Source organism: Gymnogyps californianus, chromosome 1 (assembly GCF_018139145.2).
Source record: "Gymnogyps californianus isolate 813 chromosome 1, ASM1813914v2, whole genome shotgun sequence".
Lineage (NCBI taxonomy): Eukaryota > Metazoa > Chordata > Aves > Accipitriformes > Cathartidae > Gymnogyps > Gymnogyps californianus.
Window position 1 is genome coordinate 143,188,986 of NC_059471.1, and position 20,362 is coordinate 143,209,347.

At 41.3% G+C, this 20,362-nt stretch overlaps 1 protein-coding gene across 1 annotated transcript in view; it reads left to right on the forward strand.

Annotated features, from left to right (window-relative positions):
- Positions 1-20,362, forward strand: part of ITPR2 (inositol 1,4,5-trisphosphate receptor type 2) — a 268,298-nt gene that overhangs the window by 226,549 nt on the left and 21,387 nt on the right. Inside the window, exons 48-55 of the mRNA XM_050915600.1 lie at positions 475-600; positions 3,457-3,632; positions 4,951-5,115; positions 7,290-7,485; positions 9,576-9,668; positions 14,446-14,573; positions 16,351-16,516; positions 17,794-17,954. Of these exons, the coding sequence (XP_050771557.1) occupies positions 475-600; positions 3,457-3,632; positions 4,951-5,115; positions 7,290-7,485; positions 9,576-9,668; positions 14,446-14,573; positions 16,351-16,516; positions 17,794-17,954 (1,211 nt within the window). The remainder of the gene's footprint in view (positions 1-474; positions 601-3,456; positions 3,633-4,950; positions 5,116-7,289; positions 7,486-9,575; positions 9,669-14,445; positions 14,574-16,350; positions 16,517-17,793; positions 17,955-20,362) is intronic.

Here is a 20,362-nt window from a genome sequence, read left to right on the forward strand (position 1 = left end):
TGACAGACATGGGGAAAATACCGCAGTTCTGAAACCTTGCCTATTCCATCGTTCTTTGAATAATGTCATCGGTGTACTTGGTCCAAATGGGTCATCTGGATGACCCGTTCTGGGTCTTCTGGCATGCAGAGTGCCAAAACCTATTTATTTGCTTGATTTTGTGTCTCCATGCACAGAGACTACAGTTTCAGAGGCAGGTGAAAAGACTCCTTCACAAAAGATCCAGTCCTAAAATCTTAGCAGAGGCAAAACTCTCATATATAATAAACTGTATTGGGATCTTTGGATTAAAAACTCCGCTTGAAACTATGTTTTATGGCAAACTTATGTTTAATATTTGTCTATTTTAGTTAATTTTTAAAGATCTGCATGTTTTCTTCATTAATCTGTGTTTTCTAATTCCCTTGAGGCCATTACTCATTGAGTTCCTGCCTGCTTTCATTTCATTGACTGCTGCTCTTCTCTTCTTTCTAGATAATCCACCCCTGTTCTGGTTCTCCAGACACATATCTCTCTGGGGGAGCATTTCCTTCAACCTTGCTGTATTCATCAATTTAGCAGTTGCTCTGTTCTACCCCTTTGGAGATGATGGAGATGAAGGCAAGTGGAGTTTGGTTTTATTTTTCCTTTTAATTTTAGATGCTTTCAATTCTAAGGTAATGGTTCTATAAAACTGCATCTTCAGGTATGCTCGTATCTGCAGAAGCCATTTAGTATCTCCTAAGGAGGTACCAGATGTTGTCTGAAATGTGGTAGTTGATCTTCTGTGTGTCACATGGCCCATGCAAAGTGAAATAAAATGGACAGAACATAGCTGCTAAGCTGAAGATTATCTAGATGATCTGAGCTAATTCTTTTTCTTTTTTTTTTTTTTATATTACCATATTGCGGTGTGCTACTGCACACATTCAGTTACAGCTTCTGAGCTGAAGGATTCCTGGCAGCAGAGGGACTGAGATTCCTTAAAACTGACCAAATTGAATGACTTTGCAGTCTTAAAAACTTATGGAATAGAATGATTTGAAAACTAGCTTGTTGGCTTTTGATTATTTTGTGTATCAGGATAAAAGGACATAACTGTTGCAGAGGATAAATGCATTATATAAAAATATGCTTAAAACCTATGATTCTGTCTCTGCTTCATCACATGTCACAGGAAATATAGCAAATAATAAATTTCATTAAATAAATGCAGCAGACTAGCGGGAGGCCTCTTTGAATCCAAAACAAGCTTAATTGGGATAAAGGAGACTAAATAGTTCAGAATACTGGTAATGGGAGTAGAGCCATTCACCTCTGGGTCTTTGATTCGTGTCCAGTCCAGTCAGTAATGTGACTGAAAGTCACCTCTGTCTGATGGCATGTGAACTGGGCTGGTGGAAGCAGTCCAGCTTCTAGTAGATACATGTGCTTTTCACAAACACCAGAGTTGGCACCAGCAAACATTCCTGTTGGCTGGCTAAACAGAAAGGCAGCAGATTAAAATATATTGGCATGGAGACCACATTGCCCTTTCACCCTACGGGGTGGTCTCTGCAGGTCACAGCACAGGCATCTCCGCAGCCTTGCGTAGCAAAGTTTGCAGGGCTGTGCTGTGTAAAAGGGAAGCATTTGTACTTAGTGCTTTCCTGTTTGTAAACTGAAGAGTCACTTGGAGTGCACACACATTAGAGCCCATGCAGGATGAGAGGAGAAATAGAGAGATAAAAATAAACCTTTTAAGCTACTAAATTTTAGCTAATCTATACTCACGGAAATCCTCTGGTCTGCAATCAGTAGGTATTAATACTTACTTTGAACTGCAGATTTATATAGTATTGGTTTAAGTGGCCCCAGTAATCTGGTGATTTCAGTGATAGCGCATTTTAGGATTCCAGTTCCTATTGCTTGCAAAAGCAAAAGCGATTCCTGAGCAATAAACAAGAGGTGTGGCCAAATGGGATTAGCAGGTCATGAGGCAGCCTCCTTACTTCCAGCCTCCCCCTCCACCAAACCTGATCTCACAGCCGGAGTTTGTCTCCCATTTTTCCCCTTTACCTTGTGTAAATCCCCCCATACTCAGATGTCTGAGGTGCTCGGGCTGAGCTAATCATCCCAAGAATGCTGCCTTTCAGTAGATTTCTGCAGTTCTTAGATCATATGACATAAGTGGAATTGTGCTCCAGATGAGGACTCCTTGCCTCTGGCGTGCATGTCTGTACACGTTACCGGTGTGGGTCCTGCAACGTGAAGTTGTTTGACCTGCAGTAGAGAAGAAAGAAAAATGATTTGTTAAAGAAACACTAGTGCTTTGGCCTCACCTTTCAGATCCACTTGGAAGTTATTTTTTAGAATCCATTAAAAGTTTGCAAATCTTGTTGGCGAAGAAACTGACAGAGCCGACCTTGAACCTCCTGCCAAGGATATAAACACTCCTGAACTTTGGAAAAGTTCGGATGCCATCTGAATGTTGAGGCTAGGGCCTCATCTCATTGTTTTCTAATCCCACTGATGCTGCTCAGCTGTGTATCTGTTGCCAAAGAGATAGCATGATTTCTATTGTGAGTCTAGCTAAATTTTCTGTTCTCTTCTCCCCTGTCACTGACCTCTCAGTTCATCTGATAACAATAGAAGTCAGTGTACAAGTGTGACAGTGCCCTGAGATCTGACTGTGCTTTTTATATCACAGCAACATGGTGTGTTTCCAGGGCTTTAAGCAGAGGAGAGAGGGAAAATAGGGGCATCGCTCAAAACTCAGGGAGAGCCTGGAGCCAGCATCTTGCAGAGCGGCAAAGAGACTGACTCTGAAGGCAGTGGCTCACATGCCTGCAGGAGCTCAGCAAGACCCGGGACCTACCACCTCCCCAGGAGCAAGGCGCAGCTATTCAGCTGCTCTCAGCAATGCAGATGCTGCCTGTTCCTGCCGAAGTCCCCGTGGCTGCCTCCCGCTGCGGCAAGTGCCTTGCTCCCGTGCAGAGGCGGAGGCTCCCGCTGAACACCCTCAGCCGTTCAGAAGAAAGCTGCTTTTCTAAAACCGGGGCACTTCGGTTCTGTTGGGGATCAAAACGTGACACTGCAGCGTGGTGCCACTTGCTGTGCCGCCCCGAGAACCGGCTATTTCTGTGGCTGAGCAATCATGGAATTAGACCAGAGGAGCCCTAATGATCTCTGCAGAAGGGAGCTGATTAGTAGCTTGCTCCAGGAGAAGGGTAAACTGTTTCATCTCTGAGCACTCCTTGGATTTTAATGGAAATTTCATTAGCTGCTCTTATTATTACCTGTGCAAAAATCAACAATACTATGATAATAATAGATCTTGCTGCAATTAGGGCAAGTTTTGGTCAGCAGTTGTGATGCATGAATCACGCTTTTTGTTAGCTATATTGGCAAAGGAATTGATCTTTTGGATCTGTTTCTTGGTGAAAAATGGAGTCTCCAAAGATGCCTTTCTCAAATCTCCCTTTCTCCTCTATACAGGCACGCTCTCTCCGTTGTTTTCAGTCCTCCTTTGGATAGCAGTGGCGTTTTGTACAGCAATGCTGTTTTTCATCTCCAAGCCTGTTGGTATTCGACCCTTTTTGGTGTCTGTTATTCTGAGGTCTATATACACTATAGGGCTCGGTCCTACCTTGATACTTCTTGGTGCTGCTAATGTAAGTACTTAAAAAGCAAGCAGAATTTCCCTTTCAGCAGAAGCAGAGATATTATGGGTCTCCTATTAAAAAAGCCCTTGATTAGACCTGTGCAAAGAACTTCTTTTTCTGGTTCACTGGTTAAGCCAAAAAAATAAATAATTTCCAGTCATCCTGAAACAGCAGTATCAGCGAAGTGGGAAGCTAAGAAAAAAGCTGTTTTGGTTTTTTGCATATGCAAATATTTTAAAAATAAAAACAATATGAAGTTTAAAGAAATATTGCTGAATAAGGGCAATCACATTTACAGTTTCTCATGTAAAAAGAATGATTTTCTCTACCAATACGCTCAGCAATATTGACACAAATTTGTGAGATGTTTCTGTGAGCTTAAATATATTTTTGAGAAGAAAAAAGTTTTCAAAATTAAAAATTCTTTCAGCCCATGGCCATATCTCTTAACTTAGACATGAATAAATTTGCATCTTTACTGAGCTTGGTAAGATAAACAGTCATGCTCACAAGTCATCTGTTTAGATTTCTGCCTGACTGCTACAGCTCTAATTCACCTTAGCACAAAGTATTGGGCTATTTGCCACCAGTTCTGTGAGAATTCCACATACTTAAAACTACCCAGACATATAGTCAAAGGTAAAGGCAAGTAAGCAGTGCTTGCCCATGTCAAATTTGTGAAATTAAAAAACATGTTGAGTCCTCATTGCTTGTCCTGGACTACCAAACAGATGAGGTTAGCCCCTTTTGTATTTACTTCTGCACTGCTGTTCGCATGCAGGCAAAGCTCAGGAGCAATGGAGAATCTGATGCTGTTGCTTAAATGCCATACTTCAAAAATGCCCCAGTATTTTTTTTTTAGGGATTTTATATTGAAAAACATGATCTGAAGGAAATAGTAGATCTCACACACACCCCACACACTTTCTGTTGTGTTACTATTGTTCTCTTTGTAGTAGCATGCCTAGCTCCTTTTACATAGTCTCAGGTCTAAACTCAAAATAGTTAGGAATTCACTCCCCAGTTGTCTTTTTAATGCCTTATGATATTAAACCTGCCCTACCTACTCACTAATGTTATAGAAATAAATCACAACGTAATGAGGCACAGTGCAGTGTTAGAGGAGTGATGTACTTCCACTTACTCTCATGGGCTCATTCCCAGTGTACCTTGGGAGCTGGATTTCTCTCATCTCACTCCAGCCATCTAAAAGTTGTGCATTTGGTCAAAGCAACCTATCTAGACTTTTCGCATGCTGCAGCAATGCAAACAATAAATAACAGGATTTTTCTAATGGGATAAACCTAGCCTTTGTTACCCCCCACAGCTTTGTAACAAAATAGTGTTTCTGGTGAGCTTTGTTGGGAACCGTGGAACTTTTACCCGTGGCTACAGAGCGGTCATCATGGACATGGCTTTTCTCTATCACGTAGCATATGTCCTGGTCTGCATGCTGGGCCTCTGCGTGCACGAATTCTTCTATAGTTTCCTGGTAAGTATGTGCTTCTGTGGAGGGGAAAACTTTGCAAAAATAGAAAATACCGTTACCCATGCAGCTGTCTTCAATTTCTTCCTGACAATCAAGCCAAATCATGTGTATTTTTAGCATGCCGTTGTGTTGTGGCCCCTTAGGAGCTGGTGTTTTCATTAGAACCTGTTTCTGTTAGGACTTATTTTATCTGTTTTAGAGTTGAAAGTTTGTCCCTTTCTTTTCAGACAATCATCATACATCCCACTGCTTTCTCCCACCCTTCCCCAGCATACATATATTCCGTGTCCGTTGTTCTTGTATCTTGCGTCAGTCATCGTCTCTTTGGGACAGGAGTTGTCCACTGGTGTGTGCATCATACCTATACCAAAGGATCCCATTCCTCAGTTCGTCTTGCAGCCCTAATAAAATAAATAAATAAAAAAAATTACTTGGGAAATGGGGATGGCATGCCTCTGGTGTAGCAGGAAGATTCATCACTTTAAATGTATCCCACTTCATTTTCTTTTGTTGCCATTACCCAGATGGAATGCCTTTTTATAATATGATACAGGTGCAATGAAAATGAATCATACAAAATTATGCTAAACTCAGCTAACTGCTCCCTTCATGCTGAATAGCAGTAAAAGGTGTTTCACTGCTCTTGTTTTCTAATGCTTTTGCTTTATACTGGAATGTGTGAAACTTGTAGGGAGACTGACTAAATTGTGGTCATTTACATGGGTTCACTTTCCTGTTGTCATATTTTTCTCAGCTTCCTGAATAGTGGTGAACTCCCAGCATTTCACAGAGGTGTGTTAAGCACACTAGAATTTTCAGGGGTTCAGTCCTTACTCTGGTAGAGCTCCTGTTGAAGTCAGGTTTTCCAGATCTTGACATTAAAGTTAGCTTCAAAGTTTGGGCAGATTTCAAAGGAGCCAAGATTTTGTGGCTGTAGCTGCAGGACCCTTTTCAAATGGATGTAACTCTCCTGCTTAAAAAATGCACAGCAAATTATCTGTTATTCCTTCAATGAGTAAGGTGATCTCTACCTTAAAATACTTTCCAAAGTGCCAAGTAGTTTAAGAAACATTTTATGTACTTACTTTTTTCAGTGACTGCTATTGACTAATGTCCATGATTCATGGATGTTCTAATTGTCCATGTTCCCACGTTCCTTCCAGGTGTTCACTTTGTAGTGGATATATTCTAAACTCTAATATTTGTTCCTCATTTTATGCTTTGTCTTGTATGGAATGAATGATAACTGTCTTCCCTCTTTCTTCCTTTATTATTAATCTTTTCACAAGGCTGTGGATTTCAGATCTTGTGAATTGTGGCTAATACCTTCTTCTGTGGACCATTTTGATAAATCATAGTGTGTCACTTTATATCTGTAATCTGAGTGTTTTGAACTGGAAATACACACATTATAGATAAGGTCCAAAGCACTATAGAACATCAATAGAATTGTAAGAGAAAAAAAAGCTATAGTTTCTTGAAAAGCTCTTATCATGTTTAATTGCTATTTTAGGCCTTTGACATTTAAAGCAGTATTATCTTAATGTATATTTTTCTTTAAAGTTAAATACCAGGAAAGCATATAGTGCAGGGTAAAGAATAGAAGTTTCTAGTTTTATACAAACAGTGCAATGAATTTAACTTTGTCCTAAAAAGAGATGGCCCCAATCCTTGTACATGTGAGGTGGCTTTTAAATGATGCCATGAGCTCAAAGAAACAGTTTACAGACGTGTAATGACTTACATGCATGAGTGCATTTTTGAGTTGCAGCCCATGCATGTTTATCAGATGGGAGATAACATGAAAATTAATTTGTAGATATAGATACATAGTATGAAGACACTGTTTTTTAATTTTAATCTAGCCTGGTTTTGAACATGGGGAAACAATGGATCTTGCTGGTAACTGTTACCCGCGTCTGGATCAGGCTCATATATACTTTGTGAATTTGGATTTTGCTATAATCTATCTCAAAATTTAAAGTTCTGTGCTAGATTTTCTCCGCCTATAAGCATGCCCAGCTCCCAGTGAAATCAATGTGAATTGTGTGTTTATGAAGCTGAGAATTTGGACCATGGCTAGATGTATGTTTCAGTAGTTCAGATTGTTTTCCTGTGTAGCATCTATATATTGCCTCATTTGTATTCATTTTTCCTCTACTCTATGCTTTTCCCAGCTGTTTGATCTGGTGTACAGAGAAGAGACATTGCTAAATGTGATAAAAAGTGTTACCCGGAATGGTCGTTCCATTATCCTCACTGCAGTGCTAGCACTCATCCTAGTTTATCTCTTCTCCATCATTGGGTTCCTCTTCTTGAAAGACGACTTTATCATGGAGGTTGACAGGTTGAAAATCAGGACCCCTGTTACAGGTATTGTTTTTTATATTAAAATTTGCTTCCGACATATACTTTTTCTGTCTGTCTAACCTAACTTTCATCTAAGGAAATTATATTTCTTTATTTGTATCTGTGAGAGCAGAACTAATCCCATATACCTTAGAACTCAATTAAGTCTCTGAGTAAAATTTAATGTGTGTATAGGGTTGTTTTAGACTAGGCTTATCTGTTGAAATACTAAAATCTAACACTCACATTTGATTTATTATGTTTTCTTTTTGAACTCCTGCTAATATAGAAAAAAGATATATTTCCTAAGTATTTGGAAGAGCAGCTCAAAGTGGATTCTATTGGTTCTCATCCCACCTTAAAAGCAGCTCATAGTATTTTCTGTGTACTGTATGAGGCATGTGATCTTAACATGTTCAGTAGATGTATTCATTTGATTACTTTTTAAGCTTCATCCAGCAGAAATTTATTACAGAATCCACACTTCTACTGATAGGAGGTTTCCTGGAGCATCTTTTAAATTCAGTGTGTATTTCACAAACATCACCATTAGTGTGTAATCCTGGCTTCAGTAAAATCATTGGGAGGTTTTTAACCAGTTTTAAAAAGGCCAGGATTTCAGCTTTCTGGAACGAGAGATTTTACCAATGTGAATAGAGAGTTACAAACTTGCTTTGCTAGAAAAAAGCCAGGTCTGGTCTGTTGAGATCTTTGTATATGCTGCCAACCAGCCTGCTGGGAGCACGGGCAGAGAAGTAACTGTCTGCATAGAAATACCCAAGAATAGCTTGTGATTACATTCCTAGAGGCGTGATTTTCCCAAATGCTGAGCTCTTCAGACCTGTATGCAAGCACAGAACAACTAGTGGAATCCACCGCGGACTGCATGCAACTCAGTGTTTGCCAGTCTTTTCCTAAATTTGTTATTTCAGGATCTAAAGCACACAAACAAGGCAAAAGTCATTCAAGACCCATGGGCATGGTGTACTCATGTAGCTGTTTTGGTACCATATGAAAAAAAAGGAATGTGATGGATTTCTTTAACACACCTTGCTTTTTTGCCACTGATCATCTTAAAAGGGCTAAGTTGGCTTATATTTGACTTAGCATTCATTTTTGGGACAGAATTTACGATGTGAAGTTCCACTTTGAAAGGTAATTGTGACTATCTTAGAAGAACGGATGCGAGGCTACACGCAGCACTGGTCTGGTCCAGTGCAGTAGTTCCTGTGTGTTTGTGTTTCTTCTGTTGGGTTCTTGGCAGATTTTTGTGGTGTGGGTATATTCTTGCTGGCTTTATAGATTGCCACTCCTGATCAAAAAACTCATCAAGAAAATATGCTGACTGTATACTGATGGAACATTATGCATCCCAAGACAAGTGCTTTAAATTTTTTCTTTATAAAGTAGCACAAAGAGAAAGTCAGAGCGGATGTTTTCTGTGTTACACAGATTGTCTTAGACCGTTACTTTTGTTGTATGATTTTGCCTTCATTTTTTTCTCCTTAAACCTTTTTGTATCTCTGATTTGAAATGCAGAAAATTGTTGAAGATGCACAATATAAAATTGGTTTGATAAAATCAAGCTGATGTACACATTTACCCACTTTGGGAATGTTAAATTAGTGTTTTACACAAACCCATACATATTTACAAATGAGTACCAAACTGTGTTATAATCCTTGAAAACTCTTAAATATTCTACATTCAGGATAACTGAACATCAGCTTGGTGTCCTTCTTGTCAGCTTTTGTGAATAATTTATCTAATGGTTTTAAAACTGACATTATTTTCATATCTGACAGTTGTTTCTTGCTTTGAATATATTTTGTTCTAACCAGAAGTAGCAGCATTTGATGTAGATTCATTAATTTCAGGAGATGAAATGGGAATAGCTGTGATATACAGTAAATATAAAACTGTGGTTTTGTTCCTTGTGATTGCTTTGAGCTGTTGAGGCAGACTGTTTGAGGAAGGAGGAATTGGTGGTATAATTTGTTCTGCTTTTTCTTCTCAACTTTTCAACTCAGTGATTCGCTTCTAGAAAATGATGATTTAAAACTTAGTATCAATGTAATATCTGTCTTTTTGTCAATATCCTGCTTTTTCCACAGGTATTGGTGAAGTCCCCACTACAACCCTCACATCAATGATGGGAGCCTGTGCGAAAGAGAACTGTTCCACAAGCATCCCAATTATTAACCCAGGTTAGTACAAAAGTTCCCCCAGACTGATCATCAATTAGAACTGAGGGATTTGTGTGTTATTATTGTGGAGGCTTTTGCTAGTATGAGAACTGATGGTCATTGTTGTAAGTCGGAAGTACTCAACTTCTGCAAGGCTTGGAGCTTAGTTGGCAACTTGCCTTTAAGGTGAGTGCTTCCCACACCTGATTTCCAATTGCACTGACATTAATTTTGTTATTAAAAGAGCTTGCTGAATCATTATGCTGGAACGTACAGGTTGCTTCTTTCCAACTGACTTTGCTGAGAGAAGCAGCTTGCTGCTTATCTGCAGCATCCTCACGTGCACACACTGAGCCACTATTAGGTCCGTTTAGGGGCACGTAAGTTGATTTTAATGGCATAGCATGTATCAGCAAGCTTTTGTGTATACTTTTTACGTGCATCTAGGCCAAGGTTGTAGTGTGGCCAGGAGACCTAAGAGCCCAGATCTAGGATCAAGTTACTATGTCTTAACGAGTTACTGTGGCTCAGCTAAGCACAGGCAGCAGTCCATCTGTGCAGTCTTAGCGTGTGTCAAATGCAAGGAAATGCAGACTGTTGCAAGCCTTTCTCGCGATAGAGAAGCTGTGTCACTTCATGCTTGTGGCAAGTGAAGAGCTTAATGGCTCTGGTTCAGCAGGTGAGTCCACCTGGTTTTACTTTGATACCTGCATTAAGAATCTGATCTGTATGTCAGAAGGACCCTGTCAACTTTAAATATGCTCAATTAAAATAAAAGGTCTGACCAGTGTGTCCTGCTGGGGCAGTTACCAGATACCAGTTACCAGATATTGGGTCAGGAAGGAGTTTTTCCTAGATCAAGCTGGCAGAGTGCTTTGCCCGCTTCTGTAGTTTGAGGCTACAGGGTCACTCGGGAGTTTTGTTGGCCAAATGCACTGCTAGACAGGGACCTTTGACGGTGATGCTACTCTCTCTCTCCTACTCTCTTCCTGTGGCACAGTCTAGTTGTGGTGGTTGGTCTTTCACTACAGATGTTAAGTTTGTTTTAGTGTGTTGTGGCCTTTGCAGCGTGGGTGTGTGCACAGTGGATGGTCTACAGGCTTAAAATACTTATTGCCACAGTTGCCTGTGGTTGCTGGGGGCTGAAACTGAGGATATAAGTGGTCCCTTCCTATCCTGTGTTCCAGTATAACGCTGTTTCATAAGCTTTATTCTTCCACTACTATTTTTGAGTTTTTAGGATCAAGGGCTTCAGGGAGAGGGCTATAAAAGTAGGCTTTTTCTCCCCAGCTGGTGTGTAAACAGGCCTCATAAACAACATAGGAAGCTGTCTGACTAGATAGAGAAAACAGTCTAAGAGCTATTGGCAAAGCTGCTGCATTCAAAGAGTAATCAATCAGTCAAAAGAGACACAGTGTGGCTTTTGCCAAGCTCTTTAAGCGATAGAAATCTCACATTTCTTATTGTTTGGATACTGTTTCTTTAAAATTAAACAATAATGAAAGGAGGCTATACAAAACATCTAAGTGCACTGTCACTAAATCTTGGAGAAGTTTTATTTGTCCAGTAACATTAAAAAAACAACATTCAGCAAGAACAGTTTTGCTCGTCTTAGCCGGTGAATCACCTGCCAAAAAGTAGTGCTCTACCTTCTGTCTTCTCCTGGGACAGATCTCCCTTCTGGCAAAAGCGTGAGCGTGGTGGAATGCACAGGCCTGAGATTCACGTTGTAGCAGCGTGAAGAAGTCCACAGCTGTCTGTAGGAAACATGAAATGTTCTCAAGGGTGTCTCAGGTCCAGAGTGGAGACATAAATACATTGCTTTTCAGATCAGATCAATGCTAATCATTTGTTCTGATAAGACTCTGCTTCTTCCTTGAGTTTCACTGGTTGAGCGCGTGCTCAGTCATTGCTCATGCTGGTGTGGGAGTTAACTGGGAGCCAGTCTGCTCTGCTCAGAGAGCATCCCCTGTCTGCAGCCTGCTTCCTCACTGCTGCACTGAGCTATCAGCATAAAAATACTTTGTCTCATCTCCCTCAGAGTCTCCCAGTCTTCACTCCAAAGGCATTTCCATATCACGTAAGTGTTTGCCTGGTGAAGCGCTTAATCGCTTAAAGGAACTTCACATCCTACAGTACGTGGCTCTTTGTGCTCTGTAGCCCATAAAGACCTGTGCTAGAAAGGTGCACAGATATCTGTTTGTAAAAGGGGACATTTTCAAAGACTCATTCCACTCCCAGGCCTGGTACGGCTCTGTGCAAGTTCAGCTAGATCCACATGGCACTCATGTGTCTACCCTGCCTGTGCTTGTGTTGGAGATCAGGCCCAGAAGCCAGGTAGCTGTGGGCCATCAGATAAGGATTTTTGAAGTAAATCTTCCTATCATCCCACTTACTGCCCTGTGATTAACATTGTGGGGTGGTCTTAGTGCTTAACCTGCACTACCTTTGACTTAAACTTGATCAGAAGACAGCCTACCTAATGCTGTGTAGCCACTAATGGGCCACTCACCAGACTGGAGCTGGTTGCAAGTAAAACCCCCTGAACCTCAATTAGTGTCAATATTGGGTCCTTAGCAACAATTCACTCTACAGATCCACTCCTTTTGGTAGTATGGGCATAGTCTGTGTCGACAAGAGCTGAGTCTGGATTATGAGCATTGCTGAGCACCAGGGCAAACCAGCTGAGGCAGAACATGTGCCCGTAGGGTTACCTGGCTCCCAGGTTGAAGGTAGCTCTTGTTGCTCCACATCTGGGAGTGGAAGTAAAGTAGACATATGGATGTCTGTACACTCCCCATAGCCTACATTACTGCACTGGGGGGTTCTGCCACCTTTGGGCTGTCTGCTGTCTTGATTCTCTGGCAAAGATCTTGCAACCTGAGCTTGCTCTTCTGGGTGCAATGTGGGATGCTGATTCTCTGTGTTGCAAGATGTGCCAGTCAGCTGATGAGTGGTATCTTGCATCTGTCTGAAGCATGGGCTTGCTCTGAATTTGCATTTCAGTGGACATGGAGAGTTGTGAGTTAGGGTTTCTAGTAGATAACTCTCGTGTTGCAGCTTCCAGTTCTCAGCCCTGGTTTATCTTTGCCATTCACCAGAATTTGACCATCTGCTGTTTCCAGCACCTGGCCCTGGTCTTGTGAACAGTGAAAATCTTGTTCTGTAGTTACTTAAATGAAGTAGAAGCTGTGGCTTTCATAAAGGCTTTTAATTTATCTTGTGGATGGTCATCTTCTCAAGCACAGATATTAGCTCCAAAAAGAAGGACAGAGTAATGTTTGGAAGGAGGAAATAAAGGCAGGATACAAAAGCAAAGGAGATTAGTTTGTATGACTAAGATCACCGTGCTAGTAAAAAATGTCCAGATGTGACAGAAAAAAAAAAGGTTTATTGTTTCAATCCTTTCACTTTCAATATTTAAGCAGTTATTTTTTAAATCTGGAGTTATTAGTGGTAGTAATGTCTGTAATGACCATATAGTTTAACAGGGAAGTCTATCCTGATGTCTGCTTTTGCTTTTCTTTTTGCTCAAAGTTCCTTAAATCAGGAGTTCTTTCTCATTTAATTTGCTTGCGTAGCAAAAGCAGTGGTGGCAAAAGCAGCAGATACCAGCTCTGTTCTGCAAATACCCGTCATGATGCATACACCACAATTTGGGAACCCATGTTTTAAATCCAAATTGCTTGTCTGTAATGTGAGTGCTTTCAGTCAATTCAATTTGTCAGAGTCTATCTTGGTACCCCAGATGTGGTGGTTTGGGGCTGTTAAATACGCTGTTTCCGTTAACTTGCAGCAGGATGTTGTTATTTATTAAAATATGTTACAATAAGTGTATGAAGCAAAGCAAGTGAGAATCGCTGCCTTCACCACTTAAGCAAACGTATCCCTGAAGAGAAAGGAAGGCAGGAGAAACGGCAGTCACAGTCCTGACCCTTCAGTGCAAGTCAGCAGGACACAGGGAACAACTCAAGCAGGGCTCTTCAAAAGGAGGCTGTTGATGCAGCCGCAGCATGGGGGTGAGTGCGTGGTGGGAGGAATTCTGGCCGAGGCGGACGAAGTCCCCCCGGGGACTGGTGTTCCAGCCCAGCTCCTCTGCACGTTCAAATATCTCCTGCACAATAGTACCCTCTGTGGCTCAGCCAAAACCACGCAGCAGCTCTGCAGCAGAGATAAGAATAGAATCCAAGTTTTCAAGCTGAGGTCAGGGAGAGTCAGTCATTTAATGTATATCAGACCTGCGCTTGGGCACGTGTGCTAGTGGAAAGATCAGGGACAGATTTACTCGTATAAAAGGCAGCCCCTCCTTAATGATTTGAAATGCTAACATGACTTGGCTTGTACATGAGTAGGTAGAGGAATGATTTCACAGGAAGACAATCCTTTTACAAATGTGCTTCTAATTCTGTGTTTATATTGCTTCTCCTCTATGTGTCAGCTGCACACTTAGGAGGCCCACTGAAAAAGCAGTCATACTGAAACCAGTGGGAGTACTTGCAAGGAAAAGGAGTACTCCCATGAATAGAGATGGCAGCTCTGGGTCATTAACAGAGTTACTGGTGGGAGAACTGCTTGGGATTTTCTCTGTCTCTCTTCAGGCTAAGTATGCCTGATGTGCCTAAGTATGTCACCAGCAGCGATGTGCAAATGGATAGGGATGATCAGTGAAATTCTAGCTGCAGAATATGAAAGGCAGATGCGTATTGCAGTTGCTTTCTCTAATACAGAATTGTGGCTTTGTTTGATGAGTGATCATTTGATGCTGTGGTTCCTAAAGCTCCTGCTTTCCTGTTTGCAGGTGAAGAGGAGGAAGATGGAATAGAAAGGACCTGTGACACCCTGCTCATGTGCATTGTGACCGTATTAAACCAAGGCCTGCGAAATGGTGGTGGCGTGGGAGACGTGCTCAGAAAGCCTTCCAAAGATGTAAGTGTTTTGGCTGAGGAAATGCATTACTCCCTGTGCATCTCATGAATGCCAAAGTCAATTTTTGGAGGTTATAGACAGTATTTGTATCTAGTCTGCTCTAATGTCACGCAGTTGATTTATCCGTGTAATTTTTACATCCCAGATGGAATATTTAATGGGAAGAGCTAAGCTTGGTGTGATGATGATACTTGAAGAAAGGAACTCTAGGTAGTAGTTTACTCCTTCTGGAAAACTGGAGCATATTGTAACCTTCCAAGCACTGCTAAGAAGTGTTGCTGGATTGGATCACTCTTCTATTACACTAGGAATAATGAATGCAAACTTTTGAAAGGGATTGATTGATGACTATATGTCAAGACTCTCCACTGTAGTACGTAAGGTGTATTTTTAGCTGAAATTCAGCATGGCATCTGCCCTGGAATAGGTCCTATTGTTTACTTGTACTCAACTAGCATTGAAGTCAAAACAGAATTTCATATATCGTGGTATATGTCCTCTTCCAGAAGTTTCCTCCAAAAATCAATTCATTTCAGGACTACTCTTAATATTTGGGTGGTTTTATGCATTTTTAAAGTTCAAAAAGAACATCATAAATAAAGGTAGTCTAGCAGCACTTTGCTTGGTGAGCCACACCGTAACACAAGGATTAAATTCACAAGTAGGATCTCAACAGGGCTCGCAAGAGTCCAGAGACAAATAACTCGGATCTGGATGGAAGAGCTCCCTGTGCTGGTAGTAGGAATCTAGGTCCTATCTCATAGACTGGGAGGTTCTACAGGAACCATAGTCCATCCCCATGAAGTCTGTAAACACTTACAGACTTTGAAAATTACCCTTGCCACTTAGCAGTTATTTAGTGCTAACTACATTAAAGCACTTCACAAAGGGTAGCACTATTATCCCAATGAATGTGTGGGAAACAGAGAAAATCAGTGACTTCCAAGTCAGTATCATGGTAAACAAAAGGACTTGGGTTTTATGTTCCTCCTCCTTTCACTGAGTGTCGTCTCCTGTTTGCCACAGAACAACTTTGCTATTTTTTAGAGGTGTCAATGGAAGTCCAGTCCAGCCTTTGCGAGAAGGAAAGTAGCTATGATGTAAAAACAAGAGTGTAATGAAATGGGGAATATGAGTACTTCATGTGTATGTGTGTGCATGTGTGTGTTGTGTTCCCGAAAGACACTTGCTTGGTCTGCCCGCTCTGAGCCAGCTTACGGCCACGTGACTGTGTTAGCACAGTGCTAAAACCATTAACATGCCCTGCTCGAGCGCAGAATATAGTAGCCTGGCCTTGGCATCACGCAAGCATGCTCCCCTGGTTTCCAGTTGTTCAGTGTGAAAACTTGGCATCGGTCGGGAGTATTCCACAAAGACATACCGTAAGCATATCCCTGTATGCCACAAGGCAGTATTAAGAAGAGCTATCATTGCTCTCAGTGGGTACTAGAAACTGCATATCCCTGTTTCTGTACTGGCAAGGTAATTGTCTTCAATCGAGCACTACACTAATGCATCTACGCTGCATCCGGTACACAAGCTAGTCTCTTCTTCGTGCTGTGTGAAACAACGTAAAGGACAACGGGAGTCCCAGAGTGAACCAAATCTTCTTTGCTTAGTCACATAGGTAGTCCCTCTCTATTTCTGTGAGTAAGGCCAGCAGAATTTGGTATATGAAAAGAAAGATGCATAGCTTTGCTTGAGCTAATGTGAAAATGTTTAATATTTTAGAGGTGTGCTATTTTTATATCTTATTGCAACCTTATTATTGTTTCAGGAGCCCTTGTTTGCTGCGCGAGTTGTTTATGATCTTCTGTTTTACTTCATTGTCATAATTATTGTTCTAAACCTGATCTTTGGAGTCATCATTGATACATTTGCTGATCTCAGGAGTGAAAAGCAGAAAAAGGAGGAAATACTAAAGACAACCTGTTTCATCTGTGGTAGGTGTTACTGAGCTATTGAGACATTTGATGGGGAAAGGATTAAAATAAACTATTCCTCAATAAATAAAGCGTGGACCTAAGGGGTGGTTATATTCTACAAGGAAAGTCTGTAAAAATGTCAGAGTTTGGTACCAAATTTATTCCCTCTCAGCAGGAAAAAGATTTGGTTTAGGAGTCAAAAGCTAGCTTTGCTAAGAGGTGGCTTCACAGTCTCCACCCAGGATCTGAAGGAGAAGAGCTGTCTCACACTCGCATCATCACCACTAATGGAGGTGGTGCAGCTGCTGACTTTATTTCACAAAGCGTGATGCAGATGAAAGTACAGCTTGCTATTTCACAGCACAGTGCATTCCAGAAGGGTAACAACGGCAAAATCTGCCTGTTTCAGAAGGTGATATGAAACAGGGAACAAAAGAACTAAATGAAAATCATCCCCACAAAACCCATAGATAAATCGCGCTTATTTTGAGGTGCACTCACAAAGAGGGGCAGACCTTCACTCCCCTAGGGGACTTTAGAAATGTCTTCTTTTTTGTAGGCTGGGTGTTGTTTCCATGGTTGTACTGACAGGGATGAACGTTGTGCAGAGCACAACGGCTTTAGTGTCTGTGGAAGGCTCCACAAGAGATCCAGGGAGGAAAGCTGTAACACGGAGGCAAACATTTGTGAATCCTGTCCTTCCTCACTGTGGTACTCTTCGTCAGAGATTTGACCTGTTACAGGAAAAAAATAAAAATTTCTTATGACTACAGCTCTGTAAAGACTGTGTGACTACAAAGCTGCAGAGACTCACCCTCTCTGCTAGGTCTGAGCGCACAAACGATCCCACCACAGCTTAAGAGGGACTATTCACATGCTTGATGCTAAACGTGTGCATAAATCTTTGCAAGATCAGGACCTAGATTGCACGCTGTGTGCTTACCCATATACATTTAGAAAGAATCAGAGCCAACACTTGTAAAGGACTTTATAGCCCTCAGCATAGAAGGCACTGTAAAACTGTAACATATTTATTATATTGTTATTGTTATTAAGAGGAAATATCACAAAAGAGAATAAATGCTGCGCTGAAAGAATTCTGTCAGGAATGCCTTCTGGCCTGGTATTTCTTGCCTGGCAGTTACTGTATGCAGTTATAGCTTTTAAATTAAGATCCTCCAAATTTATGATCCTTTAAATTAAGTTAGGTTCCTTTCTCTAACATATTTAACAGATTTGGGTATTTTTATGTTGAAGGGGGGGTTTTTTTGCATTATGTTTATGTCTTTTTGCAGGACTGGAGAGAGACAAATTTGATAACAAGACCGTTTCATTTGAGGAGCATATAAAGTCAGAACACAACATGTGGCATTATTTGTACTTTATAGTTCTTGTCAAAGTTAAAGATCCAACTGAATACACTGGCCCAGAGAGCTACGTGGCACAAATGATTGTGGTAAGTCAATTTGGGCACGTGCTTTATGCAACTGAGAGATGCTCCTTGCAGCTAGAGCAGAGAATATCCTCCGTTTTCCCTCTCTGAACAATAGGAGGCATCGATCTGTATTTTTAAAGATCTTTTCACGTGTCTTAGACAGTCTGCAACAAAGCCCAGTCTTAAACATAATGAAAAAGATGAAGGCACAGGCCACAGTCTCCGGTTTGGCGTTCGTGCTCTCATGCTCTGTGGGTTCTGCTGCCTCATTAGCCAAACCAGGGGCAGAAGAGCATGCATCATAACATCTGCTGCTGCTCTGGCTTTGTCCAGTATCTCTGGGCTGCTGTCCAGAAAAATAACATCTCCTGCTGAACAGTGAAACGCAGGGTCAGTGTTGAGGGCTAGTGCTTTTCTCCTATGACTGCTCTGAACAAGCTATCGAAAAGACCAAGAAGAGCTGCTGCAGGGATTTGAAGACCTACAGAAACAGCCTTGTGAATCAGTGAGAGTATGTCTTGGATTCGGAGAGAGAAATTTGATGACACTGGAGCAGAGAGATGTTTGATTACATTTCATTTCCAGCCTGCTACCAAAGAGGGTTTGTTCTGGTGAGAGAGGGGTGGATTATCAAGGCTGCCTTGCTTGGGGTTTCATTTTTGAGGAATTCTTCCTACCTGCTGGGATATTGTGGTGCAGCATTTTCCTCCCATGGACTTCCTGGCAGGTATTGCACTGCTCGGGGGTCTGTGGTTGCAGAGCTGGCATATGTCTGAATCCCAGAGGAGGGTGTAACCAAATGCACATCACACTTTGCTGTTTATGCATTTCTGGAGACACATTTCTTATTGAGAGTATCTGCTCTGTTATCCCTCATTGGGCCTTTGATTATACATACTACCCAACCTCACTAGTGAGATGCTGGGTGCTCTTTTAGTCCTCAGTTTAGCCAAGGGGAAGATTCTTCTCCTTTAACTTCAGCTGTCTTCAAGTCAGGCACCTGGTTTAAATTGATCCCAGCTCCCTGCCTTATCAGTGCAGAAAGCTGGGTTATTTATCCTGCCTTAAGACAGGTGTCTAGGATAGCTGGGGTGACTCACCCTGGCATCACCTTTCTCACTCCATTGAGAGCCTAAATGATTAGTTTAGACAAGATGCCTAATTGGGAGCTGGCTAAAATGAGAGGAGATGACTCCCAACCACTGTGCAGGCTTACGCAGAGCTTACCTTGAAGAACTCACATTAGTGGAATGGCTTGTATTTAGACAGGAGTGCATGCTTGAATGCTGCAATGAAATGGAGCTTTTTGTAAGTGCTATTACCGCTACACGGGAAGGTGGTGTGGCAGGTGATGGGAATTCAGTGCTCAGGTACAGAGGAACAGCCTATGTCCGTGGAGATTTTGAACCGTCAACCTCATTGCCCATCTCGGGGCATTTATACTGTTAGGCAGTAATGGATCTATACTTCTGCAGTATGATGGGTGAGATAGAAAAACTAAAACAAATGCTTGTATCCTCTGTTCCATTACAAGAAATTATTCATAGTGGCAAGTTGTCCTCTTACACATGAAAATATTTTAGTTTATCTCAGAAATGCACTTTAATTTGTGGAATCAATGATGTCCCCATACTCTAGGGGCTGTGTCATTTGTCTGTTCCTTCTCTACTCCTCTTCCTCTCCCTGCAATGTTTTTATGATTTTAAACTTTGCGAGTATGTATGTTAAGTATTAATGTTTAGTTCTAAGGGATGCATTAATATTCATAGTAAGTGTATTCATCCTGTGGCAGCAGTGGTTTGACTTTTCTGATGTAATTCACTAATGTATTTTACGTTCACATTAATGGTGGGAACTCCTGTTTGAGTATCTAAAATATTAACAGAAAAGCACCAAAACACATGTGACCTCAAGCACTGAACCGATTTCTCAAAGCCCCTGTTCCTCTGTGGCAGAATGTTGGTGGTTTAAGTGGTTAGTAGTAATCCAGATTTTGGGATTATTAAACCCTCTGAAGGAAGGCTTGTTTTTTCCATGGGTGTATACATAAAGTTAATGGTTGTCCTGGATGATGGGAGAGGTACATATGGACCTAGAAGTGTAAAGCTTACGTGGAATGGAAGAGGGAATGGAGAGTGGGGGAAAACAAGAGAAACAAATGTTTGAACAAACTACAAGTGGCTGGTGTGGGATTAGTAATTGTATCTTTGTGCAGTTTAAATTCCCCAGTACAAAATCTAGGGAAGGCGTGCTGCAGAAATACTAGTGCTGCATAGCAGAAGCAATTGGAACTGCTTAAGTGAACAAAAAAGGACTCTTTCTCTTGGAGCCAGAGGGATTGCTGTATACCACATGGTACCAGGAATATTAAGAAATGTAAGAAAATAATCTGAGTGGAAGACTGGAGTATTCTGGAAGTATGGTATTCA